Source organism: Podarcis erhardii (genome assembly GCF_964252035.2).
Source record: "Podarcis erhardii genome assembly, chromosome: 13".
In the NCBI taxonomy this organism is placed as follows: Eukaryota; Metazoa; Chordata; class Lepidosauria; order Squamata; family Lacertidae; genus Podarcis; species Podarcis erhardii.
In genome coordinates this window covers 18266798-18283895 of record NC_138502.1, presented here as the reverse complement: position 1 = coordinate 18283895, position 17098 = coordinate 18266798, and the positions used below count along the sequence as shown (strand labels likewise).

Genomic DNA, 17098 nt, shown 5'->3' with positions numbered 1-17098 from the left:
AAGAGCCACTGCTAGTTCAGTGCAGAGACAATATTGAACTAGATGGGCTCAGCATAAGGCAGTTTTCCTGTGTTCCACACCACAAGATCCATAGCCTTGCCCCATGATGCAACCACATTTATTCTAGCTGGTTGGACAAAAACGAACGCAAAGGATTTACATCAGGTAAATGTACATCAGATACCCACCCAATGAAGTTGAAAAAATAAATTGACAAGGCCAGACCAGTACAGTGGTACCTCGGGTTACAGACGCTTCAGGTTACAGACTCCGCTAACCCAGAAATATTACCTCGGGTTAAGAACTTTGCTTCAGGATGAGAACAGAAATCGTGTCGCCGCAGCGGGAGGCCCCATTAGCTAAAGTGGTACCTCAGGTTAAAAACAGTTTCTGGTTAAGAATAGACCTCCAGAACGAATTAAGTTCTTAACCCGAGGTACCACTGTAACGAATAATCTACTACAGGACACACAGCCCAATATGTATACTTGCTATTGCATACATATTGTTGTACACAGCTCTGATATTTTGGAGAAGACAGCATATCAACACTTTTACAAATAAAAGGACAGAAACGTCACTTGTTACCCACATCTCTTTTGTTTTTTAATTCCCTAAGAGCAGTGCTAATTTTTCTAGAAAAAGAGGTGCAGGGACTTGCCATGAATACCTCCCTTGTTCTCTTATTATGGATATGGTGCCCACCTGAGAGGGGGCAGAACTGAGTTCCAGCTGGAAAAGAAAAAACCCCAATATATTATCAATGATCTACAGCCCATTTTGGACAACAGTATTAGCTGGAAGGCCTGTGCTTGCTTTCTCACAGCCCCCTGGCATTTAGGGCCAAATCTGAACAATAACTGAAACAACCTAAGATAGAAACAGAGGGATCAGACCTTGCAACAAATCCAGGTGTCAACCAGTCAGGCAGATGAGAATTACAGGACCTAATAACATCTGGGTCACTTTCAACCCAGTGGTATTGCTATCACCTGCCAGTAATGTAAGAAACCAATTGTGAGGGGTCGGGTGGGGAATTGCACCTGATTAAGATCTGTTGTAGTTTGATATTCCCTGTCCTGTTTCGGTTTCTCTTTCCGTTTCCCCCACTTTTCATTGGTGGACAAAATATTTCTGGAGTATGCCATGTGCAAGAAGAAGAGGTAACCAGAACCACTCGATTTTTGGAAAGGGAGGAGGTTTATAGGCTAAGAACCTGGGTGGGTTGTGTAAGATTACAGGAAGAGTGTAGTTACAGGGTAGCTCGAGCCCCAGGTCTTTTCTGTCAGGTTCTAGATCTCTCTCTCTCTCTCTCTCTCTCTCTCTCTCGTGTGTGTGTGTGTGTGTGTGTGTAACTTACTGCTAAGCACAGTGTGAGTAACATCCCAGCAACCTACCATTGTAATTTGTCTGGAGGTCTATATACATGTAAATCAGCATATACAAATTTGTATTATGGGCTTGTACCCTTTTAAGTACCTAGGAACGCTGTGCCTCATCCTGGATAACAGATTGGAAATGTTCTTGGTGCCCGCCAGATGATTTGGATTACTGCTCTCATCAGATGGAATCCAAAACTCCTAGGCTGCATACATGCCATAGGTGACTTCCCCCAAAGAATCCTGGTAACTGTAGTTTATCCTCCACAGAGCTACAATTCCTGGCATCCTTAACAAACTACAGTTCCCGGCATTCATTTGTGTGTTTTTTGGGGAAGGGGGGGCTTGCACTTTTAAAAGTATGGTGTGTATACAGCCCTAGGCTATTCTAGGAGTTTAAAACGGGGTGGAATGGTTGAGGGAGTTGGGTATGTTTAGGCTCATAAAGAGGAGACAGAGGAGATGCAATAGCCATTTTCATTTATCTAAAGGGCCGCTACATAGCGAATGGAGCAAGCTTGTTTTCTCTTGCTTCAGAGGGTAGGGCGCAAAACAATGGCTTCAGTTTAGAAGAAAGGAGATTCTGACTAAACATCAGGCTCTACAATTCTATAAATCTATGACTAAGAGCTAGCAGGTCAGAGGTGAAACTTCATGGACTCATGCAATAAGGCTGCAATAAGCCTGCATTATTCTGGAGTTTCTCAAAACTCCAAGCAGCTTTCTAGCAAGCAGTGTTGATGTAGAAGCAAGTCTGTTTCGTACCTGCAGCTTCCGCCCCCTAGACACACCTGTACCATCTCCAGGAACTTAGTTGGATTTAAATTACAGAGGCTGCTGCTGAGAAGGATGGCTAAAAAGGGAGGCCTGATAGCTACATGAGCATTTAATGTACCGATTAACAACTGCTTGAAAGCAACGTTATAAATCAGGGAATCAAAGCACTGCAAAACTGCTTTTTTAAATAAATATTTTTATTAGATTTTCCATTAAAAAAAAAACATTTTTACAAAATTATACATCCATTTTTAACTTAAACCCTTTTTTCCAGAACTTCCCTCAGCTTGTCTGATAATTTTCCGTTTATTTTTTATCCTTGTCTCACATTTCCCAATATTATATTGCACTCAAATACTCTTAATCACATCATATTTTTTAAACAATATTTCTAACAGTAATTTCACAGAGCTTCTTGAAAGCCAACAAACGTTATTTGCTCATCACAGAAATTTTTGATATACTCTGTAAATTTCTTCCAGTCCTCGGAGAATCTCTGGTCACGTTGGTTCCTAATTCTCCCCGTCAATCTGTCCATTTCTGCGTATTCCATCAGTTTCATCCTCCATTCTTCTTTCGTGGGCAAAACTGCTTTTAAATGGGTCGAGCTCTGTAGTGCTGGCATGAATCGTTCTGCCATAAAGCACTGCAGTTGCTGAAAAATGCAGTAGGAGGAGAACAACACACAAACCCTCCTGGCTCAACGAAACCTGTGAGGCAAGGCTGTTCAACACACACACATGTGCCTTGAAGCCTCTTAACACAGGAAGAGAAGAATGGGCCTGCTGGATCAGGCCAGTGCCCCATCTTGCCCAGCATCCTGTCTGTCCTCATAGCTGTCAAACATATGCATGTGGGAAGCTTGCAAACTGGACGTGAGCAGCAGCAGCTATTTTCCCCACCTGTGATTCCCAGCAAGTGGTGCTTAGAGGTATAGCACCTCTGACAGTGGAGGTAGAATGTAGCCACTGTGGTTAGTAGCCATTGATAGCCTTGTCCTCCATGAATTTCATAGAACTGTAGCGTTGGAAGGGACCCTGAGGATCATCTAGTCCAACCCTCTGCAATGCAGGAATATGCAGCTGTCCCATACAGGGATCAAACCTGGAACCTTGGTGTTATCAGCACCACGCTCAACCACGCTCTAACCAATTTGTCTAATCCTCTTCTAAGCTATCCAAGTTGCTGGCTATCACTGCCTCTTGTGGGAGTGAGTTCTATAGTTTCATTACACACTGCACAAAGTGCTTCTGTTCTGCTGCTGGTGAAATGGTGTGTTGCTGCTGAGCTCAGTGAGGTTAACGCACATCTGTGAGATGAACCCTTCAAGCATAGTTCTGGCCTTTACATACAAAATTCTGGCAGCTGGCCAAGAGGGTTCTCCCCTTTTTGTTTTTTGTTTCTTTAAGCTTGGAAGTTCTGTTACAACCTGGTCATATTTCAATCCTGTGAGCAGGACACCTGGGTTCTCTGCCAGGCAAAGAGGTACGTGGTAATAGGAATAAGTCGAGAAATTATGGGTGTTGTGTAGGACTGGGAATCAAGCCCCACAGTCTGTTTTCACAAACACACCCCATTTGATTAAAATATAGCATGGTATCCCTGCCAGACACATGGTTGCATTTATATTATTTTTCAAATCAGGATAGGAAGCAGATTCTCTGCTGGAACAACGTCCCCTTTTGGGGGGAGAATCCCACCAGCAGGCGGCGCCAGAGGATGCACCTTCTCCTACACAAGGAGACATCCATATCACACACCAGTCAAAGAATGTCTTTCTTCTTTGACAACTTCCCAAATCCCTGTTTTTCTAAAGCTTTTGTGGCCACTCCTCTCTCTAAAGTTAAGGTCAGGAATTCGGACTCCTGTCTCCCCCTCTCATTACTCTCCTCGCCCCCCTCTCTCTTTCTCTCTCTGCATACCCTCCCCTCCTTCTCAAGCCAAGCCCCCAGGAAGGTGGAGTGGTGGGTCCCAGGATTGAAATTCAATCGCTCTGCTTTTATTCCTCCTCTCTCTTCCCCCCAGAGCTGCCAGGGAAAGGGAAAGGAGAGAAAACCGCGATTGGGAAGGTCGATAAGGAAGGGCTGGGAAAGGAGGGCGGTGGAAGACCGACTTACGTTGCTGTATTGATGAAAGAGCAAGAAATTGGGCTGGTGGAAGGAGCAGAGAGATAGAAAGATAGATAAGAGGAGTGGAGGGTATAGTGGGGGGGGGAGAGATAAGGAAGGGGGTGGGTCATACTGGAGGTGGAAAAATAGAGGTGAATGTGTTCGAATGAAGAGGAGAGCAAAGCGGGACAAGCAGGGCTTTGATCCCAAGTTCTGCTGAGCACCAGAGATCTGATTCTGTAGGGTATGAACCCAAGAAAGACTATAAAGTTTCCTGCCGCCAATGAGCCGATAAGGGGCTGCCTTCCTCCTCCTCTTCTTCCTCCTCCTGAATCTGCTTAACCCGTAGGAGATACCTCTGGCCAACACCAGTAACCAGGTAAGACCATGGCACCATGACATTGTTGCTTTTGTGCCTGATGGCCCTACCCCTCTCTGCCTTTAGAACATGGGTGGGTGGGAACCAAGGAATAATAATAATAATAATAATAATAATAATAATAATAATAATAATTTTATTATTTATACCCTGCCCATCTGGCTGGGTTTCCCCAGCCACTCTGGGCGGCTTCCAACAGAACACTAAAATACAATAACCTATTAAACGTTAAAAGCTTCCCTAAAGGAAGGGGCAGGTTTTGTGGGCAAGCAGTTGTCTTCTAGTTGTGCCTCCTTCCTGCCTTGATTGAGAAGAAGAGCATCTTATCAGAGAACAGTCCCTGTCTTCAGATCAGTCTCCTGCCTCTGTGGGCCCAGGACCCAAGATTCCTGAAGGATAAGGCTATCAGGGATGCTAGCATTGATGGGAATGCTCTCCCTCCACTGTTGTGCCTCTGAATGCCAAGTGGGGGGAGTTGCTGGGCCCTGGGGGGCTTCCCCCTGGGGTATCTGGTTGGCCACTGTAGGAACAGGTTCTGTAGGGCTAGATGCAGAATCTCTGGATGTCACAGTGTCTTCAGAGGATGCAACTGAGGCATAGCAATGTCTCCGCTGCCTATCAACCACTCTACAACAGTGGCCCCACACTAGGTATTTTGGACCCTGCGGCTTTCCCTAGGCAATGCTCCTCTGGATCTAGGATTGCCAATGTCTCTCTCTGTGTGTGTTTTAAACTGGACTTCTTCCTGTGCTATGCAGAATGGAAGCAGGTGGATTCCTTCCCCACCCCCCTTCATGGAATAATTGAGAAAGCTTCACCTACTTCTTCTTTTGCTATGTTTGACTGCTGTTTCAATAGCAGAGGAGCAAGGGTGGGGTGGGGAGTTGGCAACTTAGCCAGGTCTGTCGTGCTTCCTCACCACAGCGCCTCCTCTGGCCCTGAATGGGTTAAAACGCCTTTTAGCACAAGCTCTTTCCGACTGCTGGGTGTGTCGGGGTTATGCATGCGGACACACACACACACACACACACACACACGGACCCCTGTGACTGATGCAAAATATGTTTCCTCGCCCCCGCCACCAGCTGCCCCAGCGCCTTTTGTCTCAGCTGCTGCGTCCAAATGCCAGAGGATGAATAAATAACAAGAGCTAACGGCAGCCCGCCAGCTATTTCCACCCCACAGCCCTCTCTCTGCACCCCCTGCCCCGCCCAGCCCTCAGAGAAGATAGGCCCACTTTTAGCTGTGGTCAGGGACCTACATCCCTCGCACTGTGGGCTGCCAAACGAAGATGAGACCATGCCTTGGGTCAGGGTGTGTGTGGCTCGTGGGCATATCAACAGGCGGATTGAACTCACTGTTGGCTGGCCCAGCCTCCTGTCACTCCCAGGGTCTTGTCAGCCAGCTCATCCAGGGGCTTTGCGCTTTGGTCGGTTGCTCTGCTAAAGTTGCGCTGCAATCTTTGGCCAATTAACCACTGGCAACTGGCAGAGTGATGGTTGGATCCCTGACTCATTGGTGAGGCTGCTAGCACTCAAAAAGACTGGGAAAGGGCTGGCTCTGTGCAGGCCACAGATATGATCTGAGCCAGGTTCAGTCCCCAGCACCTCCAAGTGTAGCGCTGCCTGAAAACCTGGAGGGTCACTCAGTGTAGACAGTTCTGAGGTATTTGGTTGGACGAATGGCCTGAGTCAATATAAGGTACCTTCCTACGGTCGTATGCACTGTTTAAATGCCCAAAGTTGGCATAACACATTATGAAGGAGACACATCGCCTGGATGTTCTTTCTTGGCACTAGAACGTTTTGGGATAACCTGACCTTCAACACTCCAGTTTTGATGAAGAATCTTGGGGAAGCGTTTCCCCTCTTACTCTGGTGCACAGATAAAATACAGTGGTACCTCGGGTTAAATACTTAATTCGTTCTGGAGGTCCGTTCTTAAACTGAAACTGTTCTTAACCTGAAGCACCACTTTAGCTAATGGGGCCTCCCGCTGCTGCTGCACGATTTCTGTTCTCATTCTGAAGCAAAGTTCTTAACCTGAGGTAATATTTCTGGGTTAGCGGAGTCTGTAACCTGAAGCGTTTGTAACCTGAAGCGTATGTAACCCGAGGTACCACTGTACAGCTGCAACTGTATGTAATTTCACATTTACCTACCATAGATGGCAGGAGCCTGTCTTAAATCCTGTGTTTATATGGCGTCAGACACAGCTGCAGGGCGATAGAAATAATAACAGTAGGAAGAGCTGGTGCAGCACAGTGGCTAAAAGGCTGGGCTACAAATAAGGAAGTCAGTGCCAGTGGCGTAGCGTGGGGGGTGCAGGGGGGGCCGGCCGCACCGGGCGCAACATCTGGGGTTAGGGCAAATCCACGGGTTAGGGGGCGCAAATCCACGGGTTGGGGGCGCAAATCCATGGGTTAGGGGGCGCAAATTACTTGCCTTGCCCTGGGTGCTGACAACCCACGCTACGCCACTGGTCAGTGCGGTTTGAATCTGCCTCAAGCTCACTTGATGGCCTGAGGTAAACTCCTCCCCATCGCCCTTGGTTTTTCCCTTCTGCAGTATTGGCACAGGGGGGCGTTCTTAACACGGACCTACTTTACAGGGTTGTTGTAAAGATTGCAACTGGATACTACATGTGCATTGAACTCTCAACAGTGCTATGCGAATGCTAAATGAGCTTATTACCCATAAAAATACTTTAGTTCCTAATCTCCCCATCCCTACAGACCACCTGAAAATTGCTGAAGGACTTGGCAGAGGATTTAATGATTAGACTGCCTTGTGGAGCAATTGTAACGAGCTGTTCTAGATGTTCTGCGATTTATGTTGATTGAATCAGGATGAAACTTCCTAATTCTAGCCCTGCATTCACTTCACTGCTGATCCTCTCCACTCCTTTCAAGTGCCTCTTCCGTACCCATCCGTCTCTAAACCATCCCACTCACACCTTCTGGGCAGAGGTTGGGTGGCCACCTGTCTTGGGTCCTTTTGTTGAGGTTTTTGCATTGCAGGGGGTTGGACTAGATGACCCTTGGGGTCCCTTACAACTCTCCGATTCTATGATTCTATGGACTGCCGGGAGCAACTGCGTCTGCCATTTACAGACACTGCTCCTTCTGTTCTTCACTGCCCCATTGCAGAGTAGCTGAATGAAGCTCACAGACCATTAATGGCCCATGGAGCACAGTTGGGAAATCTCTACTTTAGAGAAGGGGCTGTCTTCATTGGGGGTTTTGCAATACAGTGAGCCTGCAACTTACACAAGGGTTACATTCCGGGGATCGCCAGAATCATATATAGTGAAAACACGTTGACTTCAGTGGTGTGTGGGATTGCCAAAGTCTTTATTCCCAGATTCCTGCTCCCTTTCCTCCCCGCTTTTAAAAATTTTAACTTATTTTTTTCTACAAGCGTGTAAAGCTGAATGTGCACAAGTGAAATGCGTGTATGTTGCAGTCTTACTGTACATGAACGTACACTTAAGTAATGCATTCACTGAATAATAAGTCTGCATAACTCGTTGTATTAATAAATCCTGATTACTTGGCCATTCCTGATCAACGTATGGTCGTCTTCAATTTGCCTTCTTGGGAGTGTTTTTGGAAAGGTTCCTGCAGAGGAATCCATGTGGAAAACATTATAGAACTGATCATTCTTGTGGGTTCTTGAGTAATGAGCCGGAGCCAGCAGGAATCTAGCAGGCCTTTGCTTAAAAATTCAAATGAATGACCTATTCTGATATAATATTTTCCATGTGGCTTTAGGCATCAAAGCACTCCCACTATGGAAGGCATAACCTTAAAAACAACAACACCTAATTGGTAGTTTTATTTGCTGTGATTTCTTGAGTACTTTACCAACCAGATAAAAAAGATAAGCTTTGCAAGAGAGGAGTTGCAGGATCAAAGCTTATTGCCAAAGTTCAACTGCTTTGTAGGTTAATCAACTGCCCAATCCTGCTCAGGGAGGCTTACCTCTTAGTTGAGTTGGACTTATTCCCAGGAGGATAAAGAGTGCCTAGAATTTCAGTCAAACAGCGCAATCCTATATGTGTTGACTTAGAACTAAGTTCCATCGAGATGAATGGGGCTTACTCCTAGGTAACTTGGGAATAAGATCTTAAGTAATTCCATGTACAAAGAGTCAGTCACACTTTCTTGGCACTTGTATATGCAGCAGTTTACATGCCTGCAGTACAATCTCATGTTTCAACCAACATATGGGAATCATGTTACTAAAACAGAAGTTACTTCCATGTTGAGATCCGGTAATGGGAAACAGCCTATAGAACCAGAGCAGGCTGGCGGTGAAAGAATCTTGAAAGAATTTCAGTCTAACTTTGTGGCTTTGAAATATGGCAATAGAAAATACATTGAATATTTTTGCTCTTTATGTATCTTTAGGAATCTACCTTGAACAGTTTGCTTGCTTGCTTGCTACGTATTCACACCCCTCTTAAGATGTCTCATAATCAAATTCTGCACAATGGTTCCTGAGATCAAAAAAGCAGGTTTTCTTCTGTGTTTGGATACAGTTGGGTGCCATTTTGAATCGTGATGGTGGATGGAACCCTTCAGAATTGCTCTGATTGTGACCACTGATTTCAAAACTGCACTAATTTAGGAGTTTCTTAGAATTCCTGAGAAATGCCTAGTACGAGGCGGCTAGTGCAATCGAAACAAGGAATCGGTGTTAGATAATCAAGGTGATAATTAAGAATGGAGGAAGGAACATTGAGTGAATCAAGAAAAGGATTAGAGTGAAAGAAGAGTAAAGTCAAGATAGAAGAAGAGATTAAAGAAATAATGAAATGTGTTTAAGCTAGTTGGAAAAATAAAGTAGCGTAACAAGAACGGCTGGAAGTCAAGTCTCTTGGTGGGTGTCCGTGTGGGGTAGGTGTATAGGTATGTTGATATGTATAGTATAGGTTGGTATTATATGGAGTAACGGAGGTATGTTTTATGTTATAAAAATAAGGTAGTGTGTTGTGTATGTGTATTGTGTAAATGTATGTGTTTTATATGTTAATAAAAAAAGAAAGGGGAAAAAAAGAATGGAGGATGGAAAACCAAACCAGCAGAGGGACTGTACCAGGGAGAGGGAAGACCATAGTTAGATGCCAAAAGTTACCGCAGTTGTACTTTGTTTTTGTTTTTGTTTTTGTTTTTTTTAAAAAATATTTTTTATTAACAATTTTTTGTTTAAATCACAATGCCAATAAAACAATACAATATCACATCTCTTAACATAGATCTTTTCACTTCTTTGGACTCCCTCACATCTCCCGCTCCTGCGTTCCTGGTTATAATTTTATTCAGCAAATTTATCCCCTTATTTTTAATCTTCATAACTAATTTTCCAATACAAAACAAATTCCTTCCAGTAGCACCTTAAAGGCCAACTAAGTCAGTTCTTGGTATGAGCTTTCGTGTGCCTGCACACTTCTTCAGATACACACAATGTTATATCTCTAATTTTGACTATCATTTTATTCAAATCTTAAAAAGTTTAGACATAACCAACGTATTCCAAAATTTTTATCATTTCTTAAATTTATCTTATCTTCATAATTCACTTCCTTGAGCTCAATGGTGCCAAGTTGTTTATACTCTAGCATCCTTCTTAACATTCATACAATTTACAATATTTTTGTAAATAAGTCTTAAATTTCTTCCAATCTTCCAAAAGTCTTAAATTTCTTCCAATCTTCTTCTTCCAATCTTCTTCCACCGTCTCCTCTCCCAGGTCTCGGATTCTGCCGGTCATCTCAGCCAGTTCCATGTAGTCTATCAGTTGCATCTGCCACTCTTCCAGTGTGGGTAGATCTTGTGTTTTCCAATGCCTGGCGACAAGTATCCGTGCTGCTGTTGTACTTTGTTGGTGTATCGATACACCTGAAGTTTAGAGTTCAGTGACAGCTGGCTGACCTTAGCTCTTACTACAGTCTGAGAAATGTTTGTTTTAGATATTTCCAGGGTAGTTGACAAATGATGTAGTTGGAATGGACCCTAAGTATCATCTAGTCCAACCCCCTGAGGTGCAGGAATATGCAGCTGTCCCGTACAGGGATCGAACCTGCAACCTTGGCATTATCAGCACCACGCTCTAACCAACTGAGCTGTCCAGGTGATGTAATAAAATCTAAAGCAACCCTCTACCACTGCTATTTAATATTTATTGTTTTATGCCTTTCCTCCAAAGAGTTAAAAACATGGTTCTACCTGCCCCGCCCCGTTTTATCCTCACAACAATCCTGTGAGGTAGGAGAGGCTGAGAAATAGGAGACTTGAAACAAGATAGAGAAGAAAGCTGCGTAAAAGGGTACCATAAAATGGAAAGTTTAAAAAGCCCAGGAGAATTTTTTTTTGGAAAATTATTCTTTGGTGCCCGAAGTAGGTGGGCTGCAGGAGTGCCCCCCCCCCCAGTGAAAAGGAAAGCTTTCCTTTTGGGAATTATAGGGACAGGACTACACAAACGCTATAGAAATTTATTCATGTATGCAACTACAGCGGCAAGAATGTTACCTGCCCCAAAATGGAAAGAAGTCATCCCAGCAAAAGAAGAATGGTACAAAAACTTACGGAGTATGCAGAAATGGGGAAAAAAAGAAAAGAAATCAAGATAACAAACTTTTTATAAAATAATGGAAATTGTTTATTGAATATTTACAAATAAATTGTAAACAGGTAAGAACATTGGTGGGATTATAACCTGCAGTTTTATGAGAGTATATATTTAAAGTAGATGAATGAGTAAATTAAGTTAAATTGGATATGCAAAAATATTAAAAAATGAATTGAAGGAACTGCAGAAAGAGGAGGAAGGAAGTCAAGTTTTGAAGTGTTAAAATGATTATAAAATTATTGAAATGTATAAAATAGAAAATCATAAATAAAATAAAAAAGGAGTGCCCCCGGTGGAGAAAATTCCAGCAGTGAGAGGCCACCACTGATAAGGCTCTGCCTCAATATTAGGAGTTTCCAGGTCTGTCAGTTTATATGTTGTGGAGGCAGGGTGGCGTTGGGGGAAGAGATGATGACTGATGACAATGTGTCCCCTTGCAAAGTACCTCTGCAGTGTCCTTTTCATCCTGCTCCTCATGGAACTGTGCACTCTACTCTCCAGAAGCAGATGGGTTAAACCTACCAGACAGCTGCAAAAACTCAGTCAGCCATGCAAATACTTCATTTCACCCTGACCTTTGGCCAAACTGTGAAGTACCACTGATGTGAGGGCATTTCAAGAGTTTCTGCTGGGGCCCTGCTCTCTCTCTCTCTCCCTGTGTGTGAGTGAAACTTGAGTTAGCATCCCTAACTAAGGAAAGGCACTGCTATGGGGAAGTTCTATGTGCCAAAGTCGGGGGCGTAATGACATATTCAACCCTGAATGCCAAAACCTCCCTCCTTCATCCGCAAAAGGCTACCTAGTTTTAAGTGCTGTTTGTAATGACTATTTCTTTTTCTAATAGGATTGCTTCCCTACCCTTTGTTCTGGTTTTATTGCATTTGTTTTCAGGTTGCACGCTCATTTTTTGCTTTAAAGTGATGTTCATGTTTTATTGTGAGAACTGTTTTGGTTGAAGGGCGGTGCGCCAGCGTATATAATGAAGCGGATCATTTTTTAAAAAGCCGATTCCTCCCACCCCACCCAAAAGGGCTTCCTTCTCTAGCCCCTCGCCTCCCCATCTTTTTGCTGATTTTTCCATCTTTCCGGATCGCTCCAGGCAAAGCCAGTGACGTGAAGATCCTTGAACCCAGTGTGGGAGGTTGGGGGGAGGCGGGGAGGAAAGGGACCATCGCAAACAGCTGGCACAATGTCTCCCCCACCCCACTGCTAAGGGTCAGGAAGGGGGGTCCTGGCAGCATCAATGCCCTATTCATTCGCCTGGCGTCATTGCAAGGGTGAGAGGTGGGAGGAATGGAATGCGAGGGCCAAAGTGTGCCAGGGAATACAAGAGGTGCCCCTTCGGATCACGAGGCGCAATTGTATTCCCAGCCAGTAGCATATGGGAAGGGAGGTTTTTTGCATCAATAGGCAACTTTGTATGGATTATATCCGGAATATACTGCCACAACCCCCTGCCACTGGTTGTGGCGTTATACTGGTGCTTCTTCCAGTAGTCGTTGGTGGCAGGGAGAGTGTCTGTGGACACTTGACTGATGACCCATCATTGGAGCACAGCATCATAGCCTGTCTGGATACCCACAGCTTCCTGAAATGCATCTTAAGTTGCGTCCACCTGCCAGGTAGGAGGAGAAGGAAGTGAAAAACTGGTCGGGTCAAGCTAAGGGTGTGGAGAACAGCAGTTGAGCTTTGGCAAGCAGGAAAGATAATTTTGGATTTCAGGATGCTAGACAGATGCTGCTCGCTCTCTCTCTCTCCCCCCCCCCCTCTCTTCTTTTGCCTTTCCTCTAAGGAGTTCAGGGTTGTGCATCTAGCTCCCTCAAGGGCCAGCCCTATTGTTAGGCAGAGTCAGACCGCGGTGGTTTTTGCAGGGAAAGCACTGTGGCAAAAACCAAAAAAAACAGTAAGTGCTTGAGCACAACAGACCTTTTCAGAACGGACCTGTTCCTAGACACACTGTGCGAAAGGAAGTCTGGATGAGCCCTAACACAGCTACCCCATCTGGAAGGTATCTGAGTTGTGTCTGTACTTACGGCTGCTGCAAATTAGGCTTGAAAGTCATGCCTGCTGCAGTTGGCAGAAGTTGGTCGGGGTGTGAATGTGCATTGCTGAGAGAGGCGCGCGTCTAGTTGTCTAGGATTGGTTCGTTGGCCTAGGAACTCTTCTTGACCCCCTGGGGAAAGATTTGCCAGAAGCAATATAACTAGGCACATCTGCTTATTTTGAGTGAGAGACACCCAGCGCAGGGAACTGAGCTTCCCCTGGCAAAGAATGTGGATTTGCTTTTTCAAGCCCAGGGAATTTGCAGCCTAGAGGCTAACGTGCTTTCCATTGTTGCAGCGGTTCTCTGAACCTCTTCCTTTCTGTAAGCTGAGAACCAGTAAGATCCTGCCTATCCCTGCCCTGGAGAAATCTAATTATAGGCAGCCATCTATTCTTTTGAATTCACCAAAGTGGGGTATGCTAGGCTTCCTGCTATATCTTTCTGCTAGGAGTATTAGCTTTGGCTACAGACGTTAGTCAGGAGGAGCCACATAGCAGTGGAAGGGACCATGATGTGTTCTGTATACAGGACGCTGGTTCAATCCCAGCCGTCTCCACTTAAAAGGATCTCTGAATGTTTTGGTAATGGTATGCACACCAACTGAAAATGTGACTTGAAACGCAGCAGGGAGGGAGGAACGACCTCGCTGTGTTTTCAGCTGCTAACATGTGCATAGCTTTAGTCTCAGAGCAGACCCATTGAAATTAATGGACATGACAAGCCCATGAATTGCAATAGGTGTCCTCTGGATTACTTAGTTGACTAAAACCCATAGTTGTAGGGGGGCATAGATGGATGGCTGAAATCCCACTTACCTAAAGCACTAGATATATACCCCCAGCATGGTTAGAGTGTTGGACTATGACCTGGGAGACCAGGGTTCGAATCCCCACTCAGCCATGAAGCTCACTGGGTGACCTTGGACCAGCCACCCACTCTCAGCCTAACCTTACATTACAGGGTTGTTTTGAGGATGAAATGGGGAGGAGGAGAAGCACCTTGAGTTCTTTGGAAGATAAAGGTGCTATATAAAAATGTAATAAATAATAATAGAAATAAATAACGGAATCAGTAACGCCAATGGACAGGAATGCCAAAAGGGTGTTTTCTGACAGTCACTGTTTCTGGGTGGTATTCAGTCACATACCGCCCAATTTAGGTTGCGCAGTTAAAGTCGATTGGGAGGCCTTGTGCAGCAGATTCACCTCCCTGAAAAACCTTGCTTTTTAATGACAAGGAAAGTGATAGGAAAAGGCAGTGAAAAGTGTGGGGGAACATTTGCTTTGATGCAACGGTCATCTTAACCTCCTTGCAAACAAATGAATGCCCACTGAATAGTCAACATCGTCTAATCTCCCTGCTAACAAGTTGGGATGAATGCTCAGCAAACTAGATGCCTAGAAAGGCTATGAAGTTCTAAATATCTACTGAAGAGGGACTCAGAAATCGCTTCCAGGGGTTAAAAGCCTCCATTATTAAGAAATGCAGGCCTGAGTGTTTAACAACAAAGGGGTGATTTAACTGTAGAATTCTGCTGCCAAGGGAAGGGGTGGAATTTCCCATCTCACCAAGTTGACACTCTCTTGAATGAGATGCTTTTGCCAGACACAAGCAGGTGGGCTTGATCCAAAAATAACTAGAGGGAATTTGCTGGCAGGGGTTGAACTGGGGAGCAGGTTTAATGGTTTCAACACTCTATTCTGACTTTCAGTTCAAAAAAAGAAACGATGAAAAAGAATAAATGAAGCCTGCAAAATTAACACTGTGTGTGTGTGAGAGATATATACTGGAATAAATGGAAATATTTTATCAGGGGCTGATTGGTGTCTCCTGCTGCTTCTAAGAAAATTGAATTCTGTGCCCAGGAAACTAAAATTCGATGCTCAGCAACTTAAGTTAGATGAAGCAAAAGAACATATGTTACTACACTTATTTTTCACAATGCTGCTTTATTCTATAATTTAAAATGTATTTTGGGTTTTTGTTGTTGCCAAATCTGGAATGGGAGGGCATGAAAGGGATGCAGGTGGGAGAGAGAATGGAGAGAAAGAAAGGGATTTGAAACCATGTTTGTCAGATGGGAACAAATAATGAAAGAAAGAATGGATTTTGCATATCTTGTCAGGAAACATTTTGTTGTAGGGTGGGAATATAGTCTCAAGAGGGAGATCATTTAAAAACTTATTATGAGCTTTATGGATCAACCCCCATGCACAACCTACTGAGCTGGATAGACCAATGTTCTGACTCAGCAGAACCCAGTTCCCTGTGTTTCTAAGCTGGTGGGATGTGACCCACAATTGTGTCAAGATCTCACCCAAGTTGCATCACACAGACAGTAGTACAGTGACCATCTTTCTGTGGGAGGAGAAAGAGGTGGGGAAAGAAAGGATGCCATGAAGGATGGTTTGGTTGAGGTTGTCAAAAGTGGATTCCATGAGGCTGAGGGGTTAAGCCCAGGGTCCCCAGAGAAGGTTAAAGACCTGGTACCTTACATTCCCCCCAAATCGCTGGGCCCAAGCTGTGGGATTCTGGTACTGTGAACATCACATGAAGAAGCATTCTTGCAACAAGTCAGCATCCTCTTTTCTTTTCCAGATCAGCATTGGGTCAGCTGAGGACCATGTCAGAAGGGGACCGGCCTACCAGCGGCCTGAGCCAAGCTAGCAGCACAGTCACCATCTCTTCCGTCTCCATGGGAACGAAGGTGAGGAATTGGAAGTGGTCCGAGCCCTCTGGACAGGTGCTGCTGGGGCGACAGATAGGATTCCAGAGATCCTGCTTGCCTTGTCTTCCTGAGCTAATGGGCTTTGCAGCTTCATTTGCAAGGAACACCTGAATAGTGTTTACCTCAGGAGTTGGCAGCTTGTGCTTTAAAATAAACAAATAACCAAAGCTCTTTTTCGGGAAAAGGAGAATTCTACAATAACCATGTGAACAAGTCCACAACATTTATGAGGCTTCAAAACATTCACATTGGCAGATGTATCCCTGCATACCTATGTGAGGGCTTATCCATATTTCCCGCTGCTTTCTCCCAGGGAAAACTGCTCTTTAGTGCCCAATCAGAGCAAACGGGGCAGTCTGGGACAAGTGTGGATGAGCCCTCAGTCATTTGTGGCACATTTGTGACCTGAAAGGAAGGGAGGAGGGGATAATCATTCTTCTCTCAGTTTACAAAGGGTCTTTCTTTCTTTCTTTCTTTCTTTCTTTCTTTGCTCTGCCTTCACCCTAAGGTCCCAGGACAGCAGTTAAAACATGATGTTTAAAACAGTTTAAAACAACTTACAATCACAGAAATAAGTCGAGTCCTAAAAATCCCAGGTGTCAAACGCCAGGGTAAAGAGGTACAAACCTTTATATGGTGAAGATGCCAGACAGTGCCGGATTTACGTATAATCTAAACAAGCTATAGCTTAGGGCCCCACTCTCTTGGGCCCCCCCAAAAAATATACTTCTTCTTAATTGTATTTCACTATCAATATACTTCTTCTTAACTGTAGAGTCATACCTCAGGTTAAATATGCTTCAAGTTGAGTTAGAGTTGTGCTCCTCGGCAACCCGGAAGTAACGGAGCATGTTACTTCCGGGTTTCGCCGCTTGCGTATGTGCAGACGCTCAAAATGACGTCACACGCATGCGCAGAAGTGGCAAAAAGCGACGCGTGCCTGCACAGATGCGCCGTCGCTAGTTACGTTTACCTCTAGATGCGAACGGGGCTCTGGAACGGATCCCATTCATATCAAGAGGTACCACTGTATTTCAGTTCAACAATTACT

The 17098-nt window shown here is 44.6% G+C and overlaps 1 protein-coding gene and 1 long non-coding RNA gene across 6 annotated transcripts in view; both read left to right on the top strand.

The window, feature by feature from the left end:
• Positions 1–17098, top strand: part of PLEKHA4 (pleckstrin homology domain containing A4) — a 50819-nt gene that overhangs the window by 9100 nt on the left and 24621 nt on the right. For 2 of the 5 annotated variants that reach the window (XM_081837350.1, XM_081837352.1), the window contains exon 2: positions 15918–16026. In XM_081837350.1, the coding sequence (XP_081693476.1) occupies positions 15943–16026 (84 nt within the window). In that variant the 5' untranslated portion in view covers positions 15918–15942. Of the gene's footprint in view, positions 1–4380; positions 4644–12801; positions 12898–15917; positions 16027–17098 lie in introns of those variants that run through there. The other 3 variants (XM_081837349.1, XM_081837351.1, XM_081837348.1) reach the window with 3 other exon arrangements.
• Positions 346–17098, top strand: part of LOC309327912 — a 55604-nt gene continuing 38851 nt past the window's right edge. The window contains exon 1 of the long non-coding RNA XR_014150675.1: positions 346–393. This is a non-coding gene — a long non-coding RNA (uncharacterized lncRNA). The remainder of the gene's footprint in view (positions 394–17098) is intronic.